The sequence below is a fragment of the Sphaeramia orbicularis genome, chromosome 12 (genome assembly GCF_902148855.1).
Source record: "Sphaeramia orbicularis chromosome 12, fSphaOr1.1, whole genome shotgun sequence".
Classification (NCBI taxonomy): Eukaryota; Metazoa; Chordata; class Actinopteri; order Kurtiformes; family Apogonidae; genus Sphaeramia; species Sphaeramia orbicularis.
In genome coordinates this window covers 1,504,334-1,528,239 of record NC_043968.1, presented here as the reverse complement: position 1 = coordinate 1,528,239, position 23,906 = coordinate 1,504,334, and the positions used below count along the sequence as shown (strand labels likewise).

Below are 23,906 nucleotides of genomic sequence, written 5' to 3'. Positions count from 1 at the left end.
CCTGTTCTTGTAAAAGGGGGGAGCGTGCTGTGTTCAGGTGAAGTGAAAGTGTTGCGTCAGTTTGTTTTCATTCCACAAAGAAGAAGACGTCTGAGCCAGGGTGAGTCTGACAGTTTGTATTTGACGGTTAAAAAGTCTCTGAGGCTGTTTTCATTGAAAAGGGAAACACCTCTGTACTCCTGTTTTAAGGTGTTTTTTTAAGGATATTTAAGGGTTTATAATGTTATTTAAGGATATTTAAGGGTTTATGGTGTTATTTAAGGATATCTAAGTATTTCAGGTGTTCTTCCCTGTTCTGTCGGTGCTGGGTGTGACAGCTCAGATGTGTTTTTATCAGTCACTGCTCTTTTACTGGTTCTTCTGCAGGAAAACTGAACTTGACAATATGGAGGTTAATGTGGATGAAGAGGAGGAGCTATCCGATAATGAAAAGAGGTACTGGATCATAAAGGAGCGTCCAGGGGGCAGCACTGAGCAGGGACCCTCTGATATAGAATAAAACAAACCTTTGTTACTTGTGTGATTTTGTATTTTTTAACTTCATTTAACATCAGCAGAGAGACGATAGTAATAAAATACAGGCTTCTTCAGACAGGAATAATAAACTGACACATAACACAGCCCACCATCCACTGAAACTGTACTTCTGTTGTGATCACATATGTTGTCAGAGGTCAGTGTATGGAACACAGACCAGTGTCTCCAGTGTCCAGCTGTCTGTCCATGAGGAGTGACTGGTCTAAAAACCCACCTCCAAAATTCACTAATGAACCCGAACCTTCAGACACAAGGTATGAGATGCATATACCGGACATACTTTTCATTTAATTTAATAAACTATAACACATTAAATCAGTGTTTTTTAACCTTGGGGTCGGGACCCACGTGGGGTTGCCTGGAATTTCTAGTAATTGATAAAAATAATAAAACAAACAAACTTACTAATAAAAAATGTATGGTGAGGTGAGAGAGACAATCCCAATCCATAAAATACATGACAAACCATGACTGTGAAACTGCAGCACTGTGGTTCTGTTTATCTGTCAAATGTTCACTGTGGTCAGTTTCAGATGCTGCAGCTCTTTCATAATTCATAGTTTCAGTTCTTGTTTGTTCAGTATTAATTGTCCTCCTTGTAAATCACAGGTGGACTGACTGGACAGATCCTGACCAAGGAAAATCACATTCTCACTTTGTGCAGTAATCTACACCTGAATTTACTGCCTCTGTCCAGAATAATATACATTATATAGACTAAATGTCCTCTAAAATTAATGTTTATTTGCAACATAGTATAGCAAACTATTACATGATCAAAAACAAATTCGTTTTAGCAAAAAACAAAAAAAAGTCTCTGTTTTAATGTCTGGGGTTGGCAGAAATGTGTGATGTTAAAATGGAGTCACGAGACTAAAAAGGTTGGGAACCACTGATTTAATGATAATGAAGAAATTTCTCAGACTACAGTGTATGTTCTGTACATGAAGAAGTAAAACACAATCAGAAGTTATCGTGCTTCCTGTTCTTTTTAATAATGGTACTAATGAGACATTTGTTTTATCCATAGACACAGACCAGTGTCTCCAGTGTCCAGCTGTCTGTCCATGAGGAGTGACTGGTCTAAAAACCCACCTCCAAAATTCACTAATGAACCCAGACCTTCAGACACAAGGTATGAGATGTATATGCCAGACATATTTTGATATATAATAGGGAGCAGCATCAAACCAGGAGCCTCGGATATAAAGTGAAACAAACATTAATAAGTGAAAGAGTGGGACTTTACTACAAGGTTATTATCGTTAACGAAAACTAATGAAATGACGAAAACTAGAATTGAAAAAACATTTTCGTTAACTGAAATAAATGAAAACTATAATTAAAAGAAAAAAATGATAACTAACTGAAACTGTATTATGTGTTTACAAAACTAATTAAAACGTATAAAAATTATGGATAAAATTCCCTTCATTTTCATTTTTATCAACGTCAGATTGATATGAAATCAATTTATGTTGCTCGAGCAATTTTAGTTAGCGGCACCATACGACACTTCACCCTCCGTCACTTGTGTTCACTTGTGGTTTCCAGTTGTCTTCTGGTCCCCACTCTACCTGGAAACATGGAGACTAAAGTTAGGAGAAAGCAGCAGAGTCCTGTCTGGGATTTATTTAAATATGACGACAGAGAAGAAGAGAAAAGAGACGACTAAACTAAAATTAATACTAAAACTAAACTAAAACTAAGCATTTAGAAAAAAATGAAAACTAATAAAAATAAAAACTAGCAAACCTGCTCTAAAAACTAATTTAAACGAACTGAATTAGAGAAAAAAAAAGTCAAAACTAAATAAAACTGAACGATAACGAAAAATCCAAAACCATTGTAACCTTGGTTTACTAACACCCCCGCCTGGTTGCACAACACTTTGCCCCTCCTGCTCACTGATACCTAGTCTACCAAGGAATTAATTTTGAGTCAATCTTTTTAAAAAACCTTCTGAAAAATCAAAAAGTATGTCTAAGAAATCAGTTGGACAATCTTTTTTGTCATTTCTAAAAAATCCAACATTGACATTCAGCCATGAAACTGTGCAGTGTTCTTCTCCTAGTGGTAAAGAACATATATGTCAAATTTGAAAAGAATCAGGTGAACAGTGTCCAAGAAAAGGGTTGGGCAAAAATCTTGGATGGATGGAATTCCTGGTACATCTATACACAGCCCTTTTACACAGCACTTCTGTTACGGGAATATTTCGCCTTTATTCCGGAACGACGTCTGTGTAAACAAAATGGTGGATCATTTGGTCCCACCTTTATCGTGGCTTTTTTCCAGTGCCTCTGGAGGTAGAAACAGAGCTGTGATAAAGGTGGAATCATGATTCTGTAATGCTATGTAAAAGCAACACCTCTCATTCCACAACTAAGGTGTGACATTTTGATGACGGCGACCCCTGTGCCAGAAAGACAACGGGTGCATATGAAGGTACTGGCATGGCTTCGTGCCACCGGTGCCGCAGCTATGCCAGGGTGCTGTGGCTTCGTGCATGGGCCGTGTACCGTAAACAAATATATCAATGCGACCAGAAAGACGGTGAATTGGGGAAATGCCAGTGATCCGCGAGCTGTTGTCACTTTGGGCGGAGGACTCTATCCATGCTAACATTTGTGGAACGGTAAAAGATGGGTTGACTCTGAAGACTCATGCTCGGAATATTTCTGACGCAGAAGGGATACATCACACTATACACCAGGGGTCTCAAACTCATTTTCTTTCAGGTTCCACATTCAGCCTAATTTGATCTCCAGTGGACCGGACCAGTAAAATAATAGAATAGTAACTTATAAATAACAACAACTCCAAATATTTGTCTGTGTTTTAGTGCAAAAACCCCCATTAAATTATGAAAATACTTACTTTTATAGACTATCTAAACAAAAAAGATGTGAATAACCTGAAAAAACTGAAATTTCTTAAGAAAATCAGTGCAATTTTAACAATATTCTGCCTCAATTTATCATTTCTGCATGTGCATTTATGGATTGAATCTACAAAGACACTGTCGCTGGTCCATCAGTCTCGATGACGACTTTGACTTCAGTTTTTGTGGGTCCTGCGGTGGCTTGTCAGCGCTATTTTTGCCCTGAAGTATCTGCCATAAAGACACTAAACACTGAGTAACAGGCAGAAAATTGTTAAAATTGTGCTTAATTTTCTTCAGACATTTCAGGTTGTTCATATTTGTTGAGGTTATTCACATTTTATTGTTTCAGGATAGTTTGTAAATGTAAAAATCTTCATAATTTAATGTTATTTTTTGCACTAAAACAAAGACAAAAATTTGAAGTTGTCATTATTTATAGGCATAGTGTAATATTTTTTTTCACATTGAACCGCAAAGAAAATCTGCAGTCATTCTTTTTTGTTGGTTATTCTGCTGTTATTATTTGACTGTAGATCATATTGGTCTGTATGTGGAACCGACACTAAAATGGGTTCCACAGCCTTGACTGTGGAATTTTTGCACTTTGCAAATTCATCCCACGGGCCGGATTGGAACCTTTGGTGGGACGCATTTGGCCCCTGGGACACATGTTTGAGACCCCTGGTATACGCTGTGTCACCGCCCCTTTGATTGGTGAACGCAGGTCCGCTGTGTAAAAGTCCAGCCTGTCTCAGCTCTGTTATTCCTTTGTCTTGGCTGTGGTGGAAAAAGGTGGGATCACTATCTGATCTTTTTTCTGGGATCTCTGTGTTGAAGTGGCTAATGGGTGGGGGTTTAATAAAATACAGGCTTCTTCAGACAGGAATAATAAACTGACACATAACACAGCCCACCATCCACTGAAACTGTACTTCTGTTGTGATCACATATGTTGTCAGAGGTCAGTGTATGGAACACAGACCAGTGTCTCCAGTGTCCAGCTGTCTGTCCATGAGGAGTGACTGGTCTAAAAACCCACCTCCAAAATTCACTAATGAACCCGAACCTTCAGACACAAGGTATGAGATGCATATACCGGACATACTTTTCATTTAATTTAATAAACTATAACACATTAAATCAGTGTTTTTTAACCTTGGGGTCGGGACCCACGTGGGGTCGCCTGGAATTTCTAGTAATTGATAAAAATAATAAAACGAACAAACTTACTAATAAAAAATGTATGGTGAGGTGAGAGAGACAATCCCAATCCATAAAAGACATGACAAACCATGACTGTGAAACTGCAGCACTGTGGTTCTGTTTATCTGTCAAATGTTCACTGTGGTCAGTTTCAGATGCTGCAGCTCTTTCATAATTCATAGTTTCAGTTCTTGTTTGTTCAGTATTAATTGTCCTCCTTGTAAATCACAGCTGGACTGACTGGACAGATCCTGACCAAGGAAAATCACATTCTCACTTTGTGCAGTAATCTACACCTGGATTTACTGCCTCTGTCCAGAATAATATACATTATATAGACTAAATGTCATCTAAAATTAATGTTTATTTGCAACATAGTATAGCAAACTATTACATGATCAAAAACAAATTCGTTTTAGCAAAAAAAAAAAAAAGTCTCTGTTTTAATGTCTGGGGTTGGCAGAAATGTGTGATGTTAAAATGGAGTCACGAGACTAAAAAGGTTGGGAACCACTGATTTAATGATAATGAAGAAATTTCTCAGACTACAGTGTATGTTCTGTACATGAAGAAGTAAAACACAATCAGAAGTTATCGTGCTTCCTGTTCTTTTTAATAATGGTACTAATGAGACATTTGTTTTATCCATAGACACAGACCAGTGTCTCCAGTGTCCAGCTGTCTGTCCATGAGGAGTGACTGGTCTAAAAACCCACCTCCAAAATTCACTAATGAACCCAGACCTTCAGACACAAGGTATATGGATTTGTGAGAGCATAATTTAACCCTTTCATGTATGGTGCATGGATAATATGCGAACACTCATCTGAACTCCCCTTTGGGTCAGTTGTCATAATAAAGCTTTCCCAACCCTCGATCCAAGAATGCTGACAGTAGCAGACATGCACAAAATGTTTCACACAGAGCTGGTCAACTCAGGTACAAAAGATATGAGTAAATGCAGGAAACTATGACAGACATGTCTGTTTTCTAAACCATAATTTGACTTGGACATTTCACACACACGGTTGGATTCTACAACCATGATGATCTACCATGATGGCAGCTGTTCATCTAAAGAAAAAAAAAAAAAAAAAAGAAATCACGTACATGCTGCATAACAGTATCTATCAATATGATCAATTGCTTATTGATTGGTTGTTTGCTGGTGTGGTTATTTCCACATGGCGTGTTCCTGCACACACTCTAAGAGGAAGTAAACATTGGTACCATGATGTCTTCTGTTGGTTTTTGGACCGTTGTTTTGAAGCCAGGAATTTAGGTTTTCACTGACCCCATCTTGGCTCTTTAAGGCAAGGCAAGTTTATTTGTATAGCACATTTCAGCAACAAGGCAATTCAAGGTGCTTCACACAGGACATTGAAATACAAGAGAAAAAGAAACATATTTAAACCCATTTAAAACATTATAAAAGAAACATGTAAAATGTGATTAAAAACAGCAAATAAGAAAACAACACATAAAACCCAAAAATATAAAACCCCCCACATATTAAAGTAAGAGTTGCAGTGCAGAGTTTCGAAGGAGAATATAAAATTTAAAAAGTCAAAAGCCTTTTAGTCAAAGGCAGCAGTGAACAGGTGAGTCTTTAACCTTGACTTAAAAGAACTCAGACTCTCAGCAGACCTGATATTTTCTGGTAGTTTGTTCCAGATATACGGAGCATAGAAACTGAACGCTGATTCTCCATGTTTAGTTCTGACTTTGGGAACCCAGAGCAGACCTGCACCAGATGACCTGAGTGGTCTGGATGGTTCATCCTGGACTAGAAGGTCTCTAATGTATTTTGGGCCTAAACCATTCAGTGCTTTATATGCTAGTAAGAGAATTTTAAAGTCTATTCTCTGAGAGACAGGGAGCCAATGTAGAGACCTCAGAACTGGACTGATGTGGTCAACTCTCTTGGTCTTAGTGAGGACTCGAGCAGCAGCATTCTGGATCAGCTATAGTCGTCGAATAGACTTTTTAGGCAGACCACAGAAGATACTGTTACAGTAGTCAACTCCACTAAAGATAAATGCATGGACAAGTTTTTCAAGGTCCTGCTGAGACATCAGTCCTTCAATCCTAGAAATATTCTTGAGGTGATAGTAAGCTGACTTTGTAATTGTTTGTATGTGGTTTTAAAAATTCAGGTCTGAATCCATGACAACACCCAGATTCCTGGCCTGGTCTGAGGTTTTTAACTGAAGTGACTGGAGCTGCATGCTGATTTTAAGACGTTTTTTTAAGACGATTTAAGACTTTAAGGTTAGAAGTGACCATATTTGGACAAAAGAACATAACTCAGAAAGTGCAAAGGGTGGTGGGTGAACTAATGTTCAAGTATACATACACTGCAAAACAGTAAACTTGAGGAAATATCCATGGTTCCAGGTAAAGCTGAGAAAAGCTTCTTCTCCTTTCCACAGTGTGAAACAGCATCATATCGTCTGTCTTTACATTCAGTTAAAGCTGCGGATTGTGATTGGCATTTTTGGCAGTGTTGTACAAAAAGTTCATATTTGGAAACAAGATTTGTATCCCCTTCTTTGGACTCTGGGTGCTCGTAGGTGGTTTCAGGCAGTAGAGGGTTAATATGTGACCAGTCCCTTTCATTTCTGATTGGTATGTGGTTTGTCATGCGTATGCTATGAAGTTTTGTTCTCCATTTAACATGTGAGCTTCAGGATGCATGTACAACCATATATAAAAGCTGAATGTTGATGTTTTTACCATTGTTTGGGCTCTGTGTTCATGTCCACAGAGAGTGGAAGAGGAGTTATGTTCCTGAAGAAGCTGGACTGTACTGTTCTCTGTGTCAGAATACCACCAGTGATCCAGTTGGTACCAATTGTGAACACTGGTTCTGCAGACAGTGCATCACTTCATACTGGGACCAGTTTGGTCCATCAGGAGTCTCCTCCTGCCCCAAGTGTGAAGAAACATCAAGATCAATGACTGGACTGCGAATCAACAAAACTGTACAAAGTAAAAGTGGACATCAACAGAATCTTCTTAGAAGTAGTCAACTGTATTGTGGGCTACATTAGAAAACTTCTTTGCTTATGCTCTTTGATAATGTACTTTTAATTATCTGTTTTCAGATGAACATAAGCTGAGTCTGAGGAGCAGATGTGAAAGTGTGACTGAAGGAACTGATGAAGAAGGAAGTAGAACTCATCTAAACCGGATCTACACTGAGCTCTACATCACAGAGGGACAGAGTGAGGAAGTTGATACCCAACATGAGGTGAGGATACTGGAGATAGTTTCTAAGAAGAATACCATCCAAGAAGCTCCAATCAGGTGTCAGGACATCTTCAAAGCCCTACCCGAGCAGCAGAAGCCCATCAGAGTGGTTCTGACAAATGGCGTCGCTGGAGTTGGAAAAACCTTCTCGGTGCTGAAGTTCACTCTGGACTGGGCCGAGGGTTTAGAAAACCAGGACGTCAGTCTGTTGGTTCTGCTTTCGTTCAGGGAGCTGAACCTGGTCAGACATGAGCAGTACAGTCTGCTGACGCTGCTCCATGTTTTTCATCCAACATTACAGAAGGTCACAGCAGAGCAGATCACTGTCTGCAAACTTCTGTTCATCTTCGACGGCCTGGATGAAAGCAGACTTTCACTGGACTTTCAGAACTGTGAGTTTGTTTCAGACGTAACACAGAAGAAACCAGTCAACGTCCTCTTGGCCAACCTCATCATGGGGAACCTGCTTCCATCAGCTCTCATCTGGATGACATCTAGACCTGCAGCAGCCCATCAGATCCCTCCTTCATGTGTGGACAGGGTAACAGAAGTCCGAGGATTCACCAAGGATGCCCAGAAGGAGGAGTACTTCAGGAGGAGATCCAGTGATGAAGATCTGTGCAACAGAATCATCTCACACATCAAGACATCCAGGAGCCTCCACATCATGTGTCAAATCCCAGTCTTCTGCTGGATCAGTTCTACAGTTCTGGAGCACATGTTAACTTCAGACCAGAGAGAAGAGCTGCCCAAGACCCTGACAGACCTGTACTCACACTTCATCATGGTCCAGACAAAGAGGAAGAAGAACAAGTACAAAAAAGGTCAAGAGATGGAACTGATGGAGGCTGACACGGAAGTTCTTCTAAAGCTGGGGAGGCTGGCGTTTGAACAACTGGTGAAAGGAAACATCATGTTCTACCAACAAGACCTGGATCAGTGTGGTCTGAACGTCACAGAGGCCTTGGTGTACTCAGGAGTATGTGCTGAGATCTTCAAAAGAGAGACTGTGATCTACCAGAAAACACTCTACACCTTTGTCCATCTGAGCGTTCAGGAGTTTCTGGCTGCAGTCTACATCTACCACTGTTACGTCAACAACAACACAGAGGTACTGAAGGTGTTTCTGGGAGATAGGGCCTGTAATTTGAAACTTGATATGTTCCTGAGTAAAGTCATGGAAAAATCACTGGGCAGTAAAAATGGCCACCTGGACCTGTTTGTTCGCTTTCTTCATGGCCTCTGTTTGGAGTCCAACCACAGACTTTTAGAATGTCTGTTGGGTCAGAAAAGGAACAGCCCAGATTCCATCCAGACAGCCATCAACAACCTGAAGGTGATGAATACGTACTTATACTCCCCTGACAGAAGCATCAATGTCTTCCACTGTCTGACTGAGATGAACGACCACACCTTCCATCTGGACGTTCAAGAGTTCCTCAAGTCAGACAACAGATCACAGATGAAACTTGCGACAATTCAATGTTCAGCTCTGGCCTACATGCTGCAGATGTCTGAGGAGGTTGTGGATGAGTTGGACATGGACAAGTATAACACATCACGTGAAGGACGTCAGAGACTGATCCCAGCTGTGAGGAACTGTAGAAAGGCTCGGTAAGCACTGATGTGAAAATAGACAATTATGGATTCTTTCTGTAGTTTTGCCATATTTTAAAGGTGCAATGTTTTGAAATGGATATAATTCTTGCCTTTAATTAGATGGAGACATCTCATAGAAGTGATGCTGTTCTGAGTAAATCTTGCGTGGAACTTAATTATCGTGGAAGATTAACTTTCACTTTTAGGATGAAGTTTCAGCGAACTCATTTTTAAGACTCTCAATTAAAGCATGTGGGTTTTTTCACATCATTTTCACATCATTTTCACATCTTTTCTGGATTCTGTTTTTGGGTTGTAGAAAATCTACCCCATAATGGGAGGTTTTGGCTGATCATAGATGCTAAATACCCGACTCACAGCTTTAATTACCAACCACTGCTAAGATTTTACCTGACAGGACTCTGTGGTAGGGATGGGAATTGATAGGAATTTAACAATTCCGATTCCATTATTGATTTTGCTTATCGATCTGATTCCTTATCGATTCTCTTATCGATTCTCATTGGGTGAGGGAATAAAAGAGTACAAACGAGTTTGTTTGCATTAACTGTCTTTTATATTCCATCTCTGCACAGAAAATATAACATATACAGTATGTACAAATAATAATAATAATAATAATAACAGATGACGCTGGGTGCAGTTTGGGGGGGGGGGCGTACAGTGAAAGTGAAACTAAAGACTACTAATTCCTCTATTGCCACATTTCCACTACATGGAACCAGTTTGACTCTACCCGTTGTTGTGCACCTCATTTCCTTTCCCCTACCTTCGGAAACTTGTATTTGAGGGGGTACAACGTTTGTTGCCCACACTGGAACCGGAACTGGGCCCAGATGACATCCTGGTGTTCACTCTGCCGCTAGATTCCCACGCACCGCTATGTAGTGAATCAAATACGTGACATTCCTGTAAATGAATCACATGCTGTGGACAAATGTTTGAACAGATTGGGGGGATTCCACCCTTTTGCAGACATTGAAGCTTTGACAGTGTTCCAGTGGACCTGCTGTCGTCTGTTTAGACCGTTTCTGCCTCAACTCCATGTTGGCTACGTTCTGACCAAAACAATGCAGCGTACACGTGACGTCATCGCACATGCACAACGAAGGCAGAATCAATAAGCAGAATCGTTAAGCAGGCAGGCAAACGATTCCAAGGAATCAAGCTACTGGGATCCAGTTCTCAAAAAGAACCGGTTCTCGATTCCCATCCCTACTCTGTGGCTTCCAGATTGACACTCCTGGATTAGTCTTCATGCATGTAGACCTGTTAATCTCATTTATTTCATTGTTTTACAACTGCATGTAAAAAAATAAAATAAAATAAAATAAAATAAATGATAGAAAGCACAAGTAACATAGCAAAATGTGAATGCGCTCCATGCCGTACGTTCTTCACATTGAGTATGTGCACACTATACAACCGTACAAACTGAAAGTGAAAATTAAGACTCTACTAATTCCTCTAAGTCTCCCGCTGCTGTGCACCTCATTTTCCTTTTTCCTACCTTTGGAAACTTTCATTTGAGGGGGCAGGACGTTTGTTTAAGAGGGCATTGCCCACACTTATCCCTATTTTTAAAATAAATATTCCAATGGGAAAGTTATACTGCAATGTCTTGTGTGTTGTGTTTGGAAAAAATGAGATCGGAATCGGCCAAAATTGGTATTGGCCATCCAAGCACCCTGCACGTTGGAAATCAGGATTGGCCCAAAAAACTGTAATTGGTGCAAGTCTAGTTATTGGATTTTTATGGTCATGTAAACAGACTGACTGTAGCAAAACAGACCGGAGGAAAAAGTCTGTATCATAGGGAATGTATCATTGGAATATCTTAATGGACACGCAGGCCTCGGCGGCAGAAAGGTTGAGAACCACTGATTTAAACAAAGATGGATGTGGAACTGACACTGAACAATGCCTGCAAACTTAAATAACAGCAGAAGCTCTGAAATACAATTCAGAATTTTAGCGTTACTTGCGATGTGTTTTTAGATCATTACCTGAAGCCTTTACGGTGCCCCATATAGTTTATACAAATAATTATAACGCAAACAAGATGTGGTACAAACATATGACACTCATTATTAGAGATCCAGGTGAGCGGCAAAATGTGTAAGCGCTGTATTCTACCAAACACAGAACACATACTGCATGGTGAAGACAAAGCAAAAGTGAAAAAGTCTCAAGTGACATTAAATGATGCATTCAGAATCTTGCTCCTTGCTCCAGAATCATCAGACATTCCTGTGTCTGTAATGAAGTAATAATGTAAATGGTTCAGAACTGGTACCTCACAAAGCTTTGTTAACCTGTTAACAGGATGTCTGACTGTGGAATCTCAGAGACTCACTGTGAAATTGTGGCCTCAGCTCTGAAGTTCAACCCTTCCTATCTGATAGAGCTGGATCTGGCATATAATGACGACCTGAAGGACTCAGGGGCAAAGGTGATGGCTGTTGGACTTCAGAGTCCAAACTGTAGACTGGAGACTCTGAGGTTAGTTCACTGACTGTCTATGAATACACGGTATGGACAAAAGTATGTGGACACGTTGAATCCAGGTGTTTCTTTTCTAACAGGGGTCTGGGATACAAAACAATAATGACTAATGTCATAATATAGTTTTATAGTGGAAAATTCAATCCAAACCATCTCTGAGGCATTTTGGACGCAAAGATAACAATTTAAACCAAACTAACCAATGCAATGATATTTAACCCAATATAAAACTACTGGTGGGTTGACCCATGGGGAACTACTGGTTCTAGATGTGGTGGTTTAGATGCTTCAGAGAACTGACTTTTGGGAAAAGATGTGAGTCTATATTTTATCAATACTGACATAAAAATTATTTGGTAAATCATTCTTTAAAATTTAAATGACAATTAATATAATAATACCAGAATCTAGGGACTGAAGTTAATAAATGCATCGTTACTGTTTTCAACTTCATTTCCCATCATGCAGTGTGGTACTGCACTTCCTGTCAACCATCATGGCCATAGCAACGTGATTGTAAAGATATTGTATTCAAAATGACTAATATCTCCCAAAATATTGGTCCTATCACCTTGTCGTTTTTGCTAGTCTGTTCATTGACCATAAATGTGTCGTTCCTGTTTTTAACGTCATTTCCCATCAAGCAGTGTGAAATTGCACTACCCATCTGATAAGATATGCCTTTATTAGTCCCACAAGGGGAAATTCCAAAATGTAATCTGAACATGTCTCCTGTCCCTCCCCCTGGAAACTGCTTAGCAACTTGAGTCCCTCCTGACTTTAAAAAAGGGAATTTTAAAGAAAGGAGATAATTAATGTGGAGACGGGACTATTCCTCAACTGTAGGTATGGAATTGGACAGTTAAAAATGTCTCAATTTCTCATAACCATACAGACGCTCTGAGACCTTCCAGTATTATATGCTTGATATTATGACGTTTGTCATTGTTTTGTATCCCAGACCCGTTAGAAAAGAAACACCTGAACTCAACGTGTCCACATACTTTAGTCTACAGGAGTCAAACATGTGGCCCAGGGGCTAAAACTGGCCCACTGAAGGGTCCATTCCGGCCCGTGGGATGAGTGTGTGAAGTGAAAAAATTATACTGAATATATTAACAATCAAGGATGTAAAAATCATTTTAGGTCAATTCAACCTAACTTGGGTCAGACCAGTAAAATACTATCATAATAACCTATAAATAATGAAAAACACATTTTTTCCTCTTTGTTTTAGTGTAAAAAAAGGAAAGTCAAATACACAAATATGTTTACATTTAGACTAGGCCTTTTACAAAAAATGTGAACAACCAGAACAAATATGAACAACCTGAAATGTCATAAGAGAAGTATGTAGAATTTAAATAATATTCTACCTGTTATTAAATGTTTGGTGCATTAGTAGATCCACTGTAATCTGTAAGTTATAATGTACATGTGTAAATGATAAACTGAGACAGAATATTGTTAAAATTGCACTTATTTTTCTTTATAATTTTCAGGTTGTTCATATTTGTTCATGCTATTTCGAGTACAGTTCGTAGATGTAAACATTTTCATTACAGAATTTGACGTTTTTTTACTCAAAATCAGAGAATACTTTGGAGTTGACATTATTTATAAGTTTTTCTCCTGTTATTTATATTATTTTACTGGTCTGGCCCACTTTAGATCATATTAGGCTGAATGTGGAACTGAACTAACATGAGTTTGACACCCCTGCTTTAGTCCATTTGTGAATGAGTTAAGCAATTATGCTATGAGGCTAATGATATGTTAAAAAAGAAACTTCATACCTTAAACTGTTTTTTTTTTTTTTTTTATTCAAATGTCCTTTTTCCACAAACTTTTTGAAGCCACCTCATACATTTCATCAACGGCTCTTAGCGGCATTGATTTTAATTAATGACTTATGATGGAAATCTCTTATTCTTTTTTTTCCAGATTGAGGGGCTGTGGTTTGTCAGACGTGGGCTGTTCTTATCTCGTGTCAGCTCTTCAGTCCAATCCTTCCCATTTAACAGAGCTGGAACTGACTTATAACAAGCTGGGGGATTCAGGAGGGAAGCTGCTGTGTGATTTTCTACAGAATCCACAATGTAAACTACAGATTCTGAGGTACTAAGAATGGGCAGGTATTCTACTATCAGCATAGGAGCCTGACAAATATGACAGCATAGTAGTTTTTATGTATGTGTTTCTGTAACGAAGCAGCATGACCATGAAAATGAAAGATGGGAATGGGTTGACACATACGGTGGCCGACAAGGGCCAAACACACTGCAACGGCCCAGTGTGTCTCAGTTAGAGAAAATAGCTGCAAGTACAGAAATGATGCAAATTCACAAACTCAAACACAGTCTGAACCAAAAAGAGGAACATGGTGCGAATGAGAAAATCAAGGTTCAAGGTTACTTTATTTATACCCATGGGTAGATTTGTTTTGCAGACATAGTGACTGCATTTGGCATTACAACAAAACATACATTGAACCTGTCCGGCAGGTACTTGATCGAGGGTCCAGACAGGACAAAAAGTGCTCAGTGTTCCACCATTCATCAGTATAGCAGCATGGATAAGTAAAAGAAAAAAAAAAAAAAAGATCAAATAAATAAAAGCAAGATGCAATAAAACACAATAAAAACCTCAAGAAGATAAAAACAGTCTGGGATAAAAACCAGGATAAGAACATAACATTTAAAAATTAGAAGTAAATAGTGCAAAGAAATAGGATAAATAACTAAAATAAGTACATAAAGTGCAATGTCACCATTTCTTCTTGAGCTCGTGACAGCGACAGGAACAAAGCAGTTTTTATAACGCTGTGTCCTGCACCTGGGACTAAGAACCTCCGTCCAGACGAAAGGAGCTGAAATTCACCTCGTAAAGGATGGGAGTCATTGTTAAGAACTGATGAAGCCATCCTCTGTACCTGTTTAGTGTGAAGGGAGGTGGGACAAGAGTGGGACTCACCAATCAGGTGACTGGACCATCTGACTATTTGATTCAGTGAGTTTTTCTCTGCAACTGAGGTCTGACCGAACCACACCACCAGGCAAAAAGATAAACAAAAACAACAACAAAATGCACCGCAAGACACAAAAACACATGCACAATCATCAAATGATCTGCAAATAAAGAAACAATGCAAACCAAGAAAACATCTGCAAATATAAAACGCTGCAGAACCAGTCAGTCCAACAGAAGTGCTCCAAACCTGTAGGGGGCGCTGTCAGCAGAACAGACACAGGATGGAGAGAGAGAGAGACGGAGAACAGCTGACCGACAGGGTTTCAAACTACAGCAGGAACAAACTGAAAGTACAGCGTAGCGCGGTCATGTGACTTTTATTAGATTCTATTTGACACTAGTCTGCCCCCTATTAGGGCTGTGTATTGGCAAGAATCTGACGATACAAGACAAATCACAATACCAGGATCACGATACAATATATCATGATATATCACGATACTGTTAAAAAGGTCATTTTTTATTTGTTTCTTTTTTTAATGATTATTTCCTTGAAGAATTGAATTACACCAGAAATCTGCACAAATACTAAACACATTTTTATTTGATCCCAAAAGGATCTGATGCTATATCACAAAATGTTCCTGTGTTCAAACTGAAATTCTGTTTTACAGACATTACAGTTTAAGATCCTCTTCAAATGTTCACATTCTATTAGTTCAGAACTAACATCAGAACAGTATTTTTGTGCGATCCCAACAAAGAAACTAACATTATTTAATAAAAGAGTGTTAATGAAATATAAACAAAAAAGAAAAACAAAAAACAAAAATGAACCTCCACAATATCTGCATTTGAATAAATACCTAAAAATATCCATACAGTACTTTTTAATATCAATACAGTATTGTGAAATGAAATATTGCGATATATTGCAGAACCGATATTTTCTTACAACCCTACCCCCTACAGGTTTGGAGCACTTCTGTTGGACTGACTGGTTCTGCAGCGTTTTTGCAGATGTTTTCTTGGTTTGCATTGTTTCTTTATTTGCAGAACATTTGATGATTATGCATTTGTTTTTGCTTCATATAGTGCATTTTTTCATTTGCACCACGTTCCTCTTTTTGTACCTGGTTTAGACTTCTGTTTGAGTTTGTGAATGTGCATCGTTTCAGTACTTGCAGCTGTTTTCTCAAACTGAGACGCATTCGACCGTTGCAGTGTGTTTGGCCCTTGTCGGCATGTAAAATTTCAGTAAACTAAACAGGTGAAAACATATCTTAAACCATAAAACAGTGTGAAATTTCCACGTCATCAAGGTGAACATTTCATCCATTTCATGCAATAGGTTAAATTCTATCTACTTGTTTATGAGTAAGAGTTTATGTAACCCCTGTTTGTCTTTTGAGATGTAAAAAAACAAAATAAATCAGATTAATCTGTATACATGCACAAAGACATCAGAGTATTGGGGAGAAATCCAGGTGTGTTCATCTGATATTTCATGATCAGATCACTGCTGTTATTTGGTGAAGTATATCAGATTATACTGTTGACATGATCAACTGAATAATCTGACAGAAATCAGATGAGTGGAGTATTAGTGTGAATGTAAACAGGCTCATTCAGTCATTCCACCAGTGATGTTGTCTCCTTTTGTTCCATCATTTGTTTTGTTTTGTTTTTTTCTTAAGCTTAAGGCAGTGCAGTTTGTCAGAGATCAGCTGTTCTTCACTGGCGTCAGCTTTGAAGTCCAATCCTTCCCATTTGACTGAGCTAGACGTGAGCGACAATGAGCTAAAGGATGAAGGACTGAAGCTGTTGTGTGGTTTTCTGCAGAATCAGCGTTGTAGACTGAAGAATCTGAGGTCAGTGTGCCATTCATGAAAGAGTTTACGTGTCTTAACAGCTGAACATTTAGAATTTAACCCATAAAGACTAAGGCTGTGTATTGGCAGGAATCTGGCGATACAATACAAATCACAATACTAGAATCACAATACCATATATCACGATATATCATGATACTGTTAAAAAGGCCATTTTTAGTTTTTCTTTTTTTTTAATGATTATTTCCTTGAAGAATTGAATTACAGCAGAAATCTGCACAAATACTAAACACATTTTTATTTGATCCCAACAGGATCTAATGTTCTATCACAAAATGTTCCTGAGTTCAAACTGAAATTCTGTTTTACAGACATTACAGTTTAAGATCCTGTTCAAATGTTCATATTCTATTAGTTCAGAACTAACATCAGAACAGTATTTGAGTTCAATCCCAACAAAGGAATGAACATTATTGAATAAAAGAGTGTTGAATAATAATAAGTAATATATAAACAAAAAAGAAAAAAAAAAGATTCACTTCCACAATAGCTGCATTTGAATAAATCCCTAAAAATATCGATACAGTACTTTTTAATACCGTTACAGTATTGTGAAATGAAATATCGCGATATATTGCAGAAAAGATATTTTCTTACAGCCCTAATAAAGGCCCAGTGCTACTTTTGTGGCAGTTCAAGAATAGTTATTTTTTGCTCTATTTAACCTTTAAGTGATTTATAACTATTTATTGTAATACTATCCTCTGCATTTTGCAGTTTTCAGTGACAGTCAGGTATTTTTCCGTATTTAATTTAATGATTATATAGATGTTCATTAAAGCTAAGATTAACGTTGAGGTTTAGTAAATCAAAAACCGAGAAAACTGAAGAAAAAGTGACTTTTTCAACAAATCTGTCATTAACTGAACATAAACCCATGTGTCCATCCACTGTCACTGATCCAACTCCATGGGTTTTACTGGTTTACTGGGTCACTTATTTTGTACATTTTTTAATTGATTTTATTTATTATTTTTATACGTTTTTGCTCATTTTGTTCGTTATTTTGTTCATTTTTCTACATTTTTTTAATTTCTTATTTATTTTTGTTCATTTTCTTCATTAGTTTGGCTATTTTTGTTCATTTGTTGCTTATTTGATCCTTTTTACTTTATTTTAGTACATTTTTGCTCATTTTTCAACATCATTTATTTTGTAGTTTTTTTTTTTTTTTTAGTAATTTTTGTTCATTTTATTTATTAATGTATATAAACCCAGTGTGTCCATCCACTGTCATTGATCCAACTCCATGGATTTTACTGGTGAATCAATGTTGTAGAAGATGACAGTGTTTCCATGGTAACAATGGAGCCTCTGAACGTCCAAATGGGTCATATCTGATGATCTTGAAAAGATGAAGAGCTGTATTTTACACCAATTATTTACACAGTTTGATAGGATGTCATGTGAGATTTTCTTTCTTTTGTCCTTTTATTTGAAGTGCGTTGTTAAAATGTGGGGGCTCATCTGGGATTAGTACATACTCACTCCTGTGTTTCTTTAGACGGTCAGTCCTCCTCAACTACAATGAGGACGTTTTTTTTTTTTTTTTACACAAATGAAAAGAAAGCTATTTCAAAGTATTGATAGGATTAGTGGATCAACAGGTGTTAGACAGTGTAGATCAGTAGATGGTTTTGGTTGACGGTGAATGTTTGGGTTTTTATGGGTTCACATAAAATCATCCTGAGTAATATTTGGATTCACTTAATTAACTGACTTTATTATCCACGTAGGGAAAATCACTCTCTGCATTTTACCCATAATACACACATAGTTCCTTGCTTTAGTTTTTGCTTTAGCATTACCACGCACACATTAATAGCATTGAGCTGCAAATTGAAGGTGCTCCAAATCGTCATCAGCACCGTGGTCAACGAGGATTAGACAAACACATGCCCATTTTTATATAAAACATATCGAACATTTAAAACCTTATCACATCCCACTTGGTTTTCAATTCTAACGTGTATTCTTCTTTATTCAGAATCAACTTGTGCAAGTTAACAGAGATCAGCTGTTCTTCTCTGGTGTCAGCTCTGGAGTCCAATCCCTCTCATCTAACAGAACTAGACATGAGCAGCAATACGCTGAAGGATTCAGGAGTGAGGCTGTTGTGTCAATTTCTACAGCATCCATGTTGTAAACTGGAAACTCTGAGGTCAGTTCATGGTCTGGCACAAATCTGACACTTATTGAGGTATAAACATAATACATTTCCTTGTATTGTAAATGAATGTTTGGTTGAATACAGTTTAAAGCTGCAGTAGGTGATACTTTTTGGCATCATTGGGCAAAACTTATATAATAACCTTTTAGTTTGGTGTGAAATGGTGAAAAAAGTGTAAATGGTGATACAAGCATGATACAGAACGTCATTATACCGCCACTGTTCCTTAACCTTGGGCCACCTGTCAGTTTCCAAAGTGGCTGCCACCAGACCTACATTTTGGACTATTTGACGTTTCTGTGGCCATAAATCTTTGATTTTTCCATCATTCTGATGTAAGATAAGATGTGTTTTGGGGGCAAGGTTCTAATAGTTTTGGATTTTTCATTCTAGTTTAATTTAGTTTTGACTTTTTTTTCTCTAATTCAGTTAGTTTAATTTCCTTTTTAGTGCAGGTTTGCTAGTTTTTATTAGTTTTAGTTTTTTTCTAAATGCTTAGTTTAAGTTTAGTTTTAGTATTAATTTTAGTTTAGTCGTCTCTTTTCTCTTCTTCTCTGTTGTCGTATTCAAATAAATCCCAGACAGGACTCTGCTGCTTTCTCCCAACTTTAGTCTCCATGTTTCCAGGTAGAGTGGGGACCAGAAGACGACTGGAAACCACAAGTGAACACAAGTGACGGACCGTCAAGTGTCGTATGATGACAGCAGCTAAAATTGCTTGAGGGAAATAAATCAATTTCGTATCAATCTAACTTTGACAAAAACGAAAACGAAGGGAATTTTATCCATAATTTTTATATGTTTTAGTTAGTTTTGTAAACACATAATACAGTTTCAGTTAGTTATAATTTTTTCTTTTAATTATAGTTTTTATTTCTTTCAGTTAACGAAAATGTGTTGTCAATTCTAGTTTTCGTCACTTCGTTAGTTTTCGTTAACGATAACCTTGTTGGGGGGTATTTTTTTTACCAAGTAAGATAAAAAAATAATAAGTTACTAAATTTTGGCAGATTTTCCAATATGGCTGCAGATAAACTTGTAATCATAATAATGGATTAGATTTCTATAGTGCTTCTCAAGGCACCCAAAGCGCTTTACATTACTGATCCATTATTCATTCAGTCTCACATTTTCACTGGCGGTGGTAAACTACACCTGTATCCATAGCTGACCTGGGGCAGACTGCCAATTTGTGCTAAACCTGCCCCTCCGACCACCACCGAATATTCACCCAAAAGTAGGGCTGTGTATCGGCAAGAATCTGGTGATACGATACAAATCACAATACTAGGATCACAATACCATATATCATGATATATCATGATACTGTTAAAAAGGCCATTTTTAGTTTGTTTCTTTTTTTAATGATTATGTCCTCGAAGAATTGAATTACACCAGAAATCTGCACAAATACTAAACACATTTTTATTTGATCCCAACAGGATCTAATGTTCTATCACAAAATGTTCCTGTGTTCAAACTGAAATTCTGTTTTACAGACATTACAGTTTCAGATCCTGTTCAAAGGTTCAGATTCTATTAGTTCAGAACTAACATCAGAACAGGATTTTAGTTCAATCCCAACAAAGGAATGAACATTATTTAATATAACAGTGTTAAATTCTAATAAATAAAATATAAACAAAAAAGAAAAACAAAAAAGAACCTCCACCATATCTGCATTTGAATAAACATCTAAAAAGATCGATACAGTACTTTTTAATATTGATACAGTATTGTGAAATGAAATATCGCAGAACCAATATTTTCTTACAGCCTTACCCACCAGTGTCACTCACACACACGAGGTGTGTTGCCAAAGGACACAATGGCACATAACTAGGACAGAGTGGGATTTGAACTGCCAACCCTTCAGTTATTGGACTACTTGCTTTACTTCCGGAGCCGTGCCCCCCCTGTGAAAGTGTACATCTGCTTATGGTTAAGCCACATGAGCTTGTATTGTATTTGTATTCATTTCCATTCACAGAATGAATTTATGTCACATTCAAAGTGACTTTTTAATGGCATAGTTTCCAGGAGGGCAACAGATTGTTCAATATGACCATCAACTCATATAAAAACATAGATCCTGCAAAGCATGATGGTTTTTTTTTTAAATCAAATCATTCAGACCATATGAAGAGGAAGAATTAAGTGTATCTCGGGTCATTTCAGGCAGAGGGGGTTATTTTGTCCTAATTTCTCCCCATTAGCTGTTTTTGTTATTTTCCTTTAAAAACCCACATCTGTATTCAAAAAATCATGTAAAATAATGTATATTTTATTTTATATTTTTCATATTAAGTATCCATTAATAAAGTAATCTTGAATTTAACCCATTTAATCCATATTTTTTACAGGAACAATGTTTGTTAATAGGCATTTAAAAATTCAGAATACTGTAAGACACATTAAGTACTGTATATGTCTGTAATATTAAGGGAGATTACTGGGTTTAAATTTAGGTTTATATTATCTTATGAACAAACAGGAAACAGTAGATTTGCTTCAAGTTTTCCTCAAGTCATCATGGTTGGACCTGAATGTGGAATTATTTGGATATTTGTTCAGGGGTTAGACATTCAGTTTTGATGTTTCTAAGTAAAGTTCCTGTCTGATGATTCACCTAAGACTAGGGATGTAACTATTACCGGTATAACGATAAACCACGGTAAAATTCCTGACAGTTAGTATTACCGTTTAAGTTCTAATTATCATAACAATGTTTAATTACCGCACTTTGAAAGAGAAAAAGAGAGACTATCTATCTATCTATGAAAAAGAAACTAAAACAACTCAAACTTGATATGGAAAATGGTCAAACAGTGTCCATCAGGTGCCATCTTTAATGCACATTTGTATGTTTGATGTTTACATGGTAATATTTGAATGTTTCTGCAACAGAAAGTACATTGTGCTGTTATTATTATTTTTTTTTTTTCAAAATACAACTTGGTTAAATTGTTTCAGTGTGTGTATTAGTACTTTTTGAACATTTTGTGCACATTTCAACAATACAGTGATAATAATTTTGGTCACAATAACTGTGATATGAAATTTTCATATTGTTACATCCCTACCTAAGACAAAGTCAGATGTTATTGGGCATTTCGTCCAATGTGAAAGATGAATCCTGCCTGAATTATTCTTTATTTGCTCCCAGATCATTTAATAGCAACATGACACTAAACAGAATTCGGGTTAAAAAAAAAAAAAACACAATATGGTAATATCATGTTATCTATGTCTTCCACATGTCGACATTAAGATGAACTGATTAATGAACAGTGCTTTATCTCCACCCTTTGTTCTATATTTAGCCTGGGTCACTGTGGTTTATCAGAGCTCAGCTGTTCCTCTCTGGCCTCAGCTCTTCGCTCCAATCCCTCCCATCTCGCAGAGCTGGATATAAGCGATTACGCTCTGGAGGATTCAGAAGTCCAAGAGCTGTCTGATCTTGTGCAGAGTCCAGATTATCGACTACAGACTCTGAGGTCAGTCCATGCCGGTTTAGTCAGTCGCATTAAGTTTTTTTAATTCACTTACATTTCTTCTTGTATGTAAAATAAATAATGTGCGATGAGGACTCAGGTAACAGTATGTCTGATCTCTGTCTTATTCTTCAACAGATGGAAATGTCTGTAACAACCCGACGGAGAGTCTGATATTTACCCTGACAGTTTACAGATGTTTGAGCAGCAGGTCGACAAGGGGTATGCAATGTCAGTTTCCCTCCGTTAAGTGTGTTTATTATTTTCCTGTGAAGTTTAAGTGACGTCTAGAAATAGAAGTAGAGCAGGTTTAATTATTAGCTGCATATTTATACTTGTGAGGTTCAAGCATGTAAACTGAATTAACCCATAAAGACCCGGTGCTACTTTTGTGTCAGTTTCCAAATAAATTGTTCTCTCTATTTAACCTGTCCTTAAGTGATTTATCATCATTTATTCTAAAATTATCCTCTGTATTTTGCATTTTTCACTATAAATCATGTATTTCCCTGTATTTAACTTCACATATTTAATTTAGATGTTCATGAAAACTCAGAGTTAATTCAAAGGTTATTGTATCAAAACAGACAAAACTTAAGAAAAAGTGACTTTTCACTTTCGGTGATTAGGAAGGACGTCTCTGGGTGGAATACCTGACGGTTTCACTGTATCTCTTGGTTTCATGTCATTATCGTCTGTATTTGGATCGTATTCTGTACAGAATCATAATGATGGAAATGTCTTATTTAACAATATGAACAAATTTCTATCTTTGTGATAGATTTTATTATTCATGGACCAAATGAAATCAAACAAATTAAAATTTCTCTGCTTATTTTATGTTTGTTTTTTTATTGTTGGGAACAAATGCACATGATAAAAACCAAGGGACAAATTCCCTTCATCCTGAAATCCACACCCACAGTGACAAAGATGTTACACCATCGATAAGACAGTTTCATCTGTTTCAGAATGTCTTTTTTTCACATTAGTTTAAATCACAGGTGTCAAACATACGGCCCCCGGGCCAAAACCGGCCCACCAAAGGGTCCAATCTGTCCCCTGGGATGAATCTGTGAAATGCAAAAAATACACTGAAGATATGAACAATCAGTTTAGTTCAGGTTCCACATTCAGACCAATATGATCTAAAGTGGGTCAGACCAGTAAAATACTACCATAATAACATAGAAATAATGACCACTACAAGTTTTTGTCTTTAAGGCAAAAAAAAAAGGAAATTTGTATAAAAATGTTTACATTTACAAACTACCCTTTCGCAAAAAAATGCAAATCACCTGAACAAATATGAACAACCTGAAAAGTCTTCAGAGCAGTAAGTGTCATTTTAACAATATTCTGCCTGTTACAAATTT

The 23,906-nt window shown here is 37.3% G+C and overlaps 1 protein-coding gene across 1 annotated transcript; it reads left to right on the top strand.

The window, feature by feature from the left end:
- Positions 1-70: 70 nt before the first annotated feature.
- LOC115429305 (NACHT, LRR and PYD domains-containing protein 12-like) lies at positions 71-22,990 on the top strand. The gene is made up of 14 exons (XM_030148632.1): positions 71-100; positions 367-435; positions 672-791; positions 1,568-1,672; positions 4,384-4,503; positions 5,279-5,383; positions 7,395-7,618; positions 7,735-9,493; positions 11,825-12,001; positions 13,949-14,122; positions 16,672-16,845; positions 18,854-19,027; positions 22,360-22,533; positions 22,669-22,990. Exons 2-14 carry the CDS (start codon positions 386-388, stop codon positions 22,682-22,684), a joined length of 3,372 nt encoding a protein of 1,123 aa, XP_030004492.1. The 5' UTR covers positions 71-100; positions 367-385; the 3' UTR covers positions 22,685-22,990.
- Positions 22,991-23,906: the final 916 nt, after the last annotated feature.

Bases quoted from the DNA above. Each gene is read 5' to 3' on its own strand.
- LOC115429305 (XM_030148632.1), top strand. From the start codon at position 386: ATGGAGGTTAATGTGGATGAAGAGGAGGAGCTATCCGATAATGAAAAG. The intron at 5,384-7,394 runs GTATATGGATTT...TCATGTCCACAG, and splicing joins CCCAGACCTTCAGACACAAG to AGAGTGGAAGAGGAGTTATG. The intron at 7,619-7,734 runs GTAAAAGTGGAC...ATCTGTTTTCAG, and splicing joins AATCAACAAAACTGTACAAA to ATGAACATAAGCTGAGTCTG.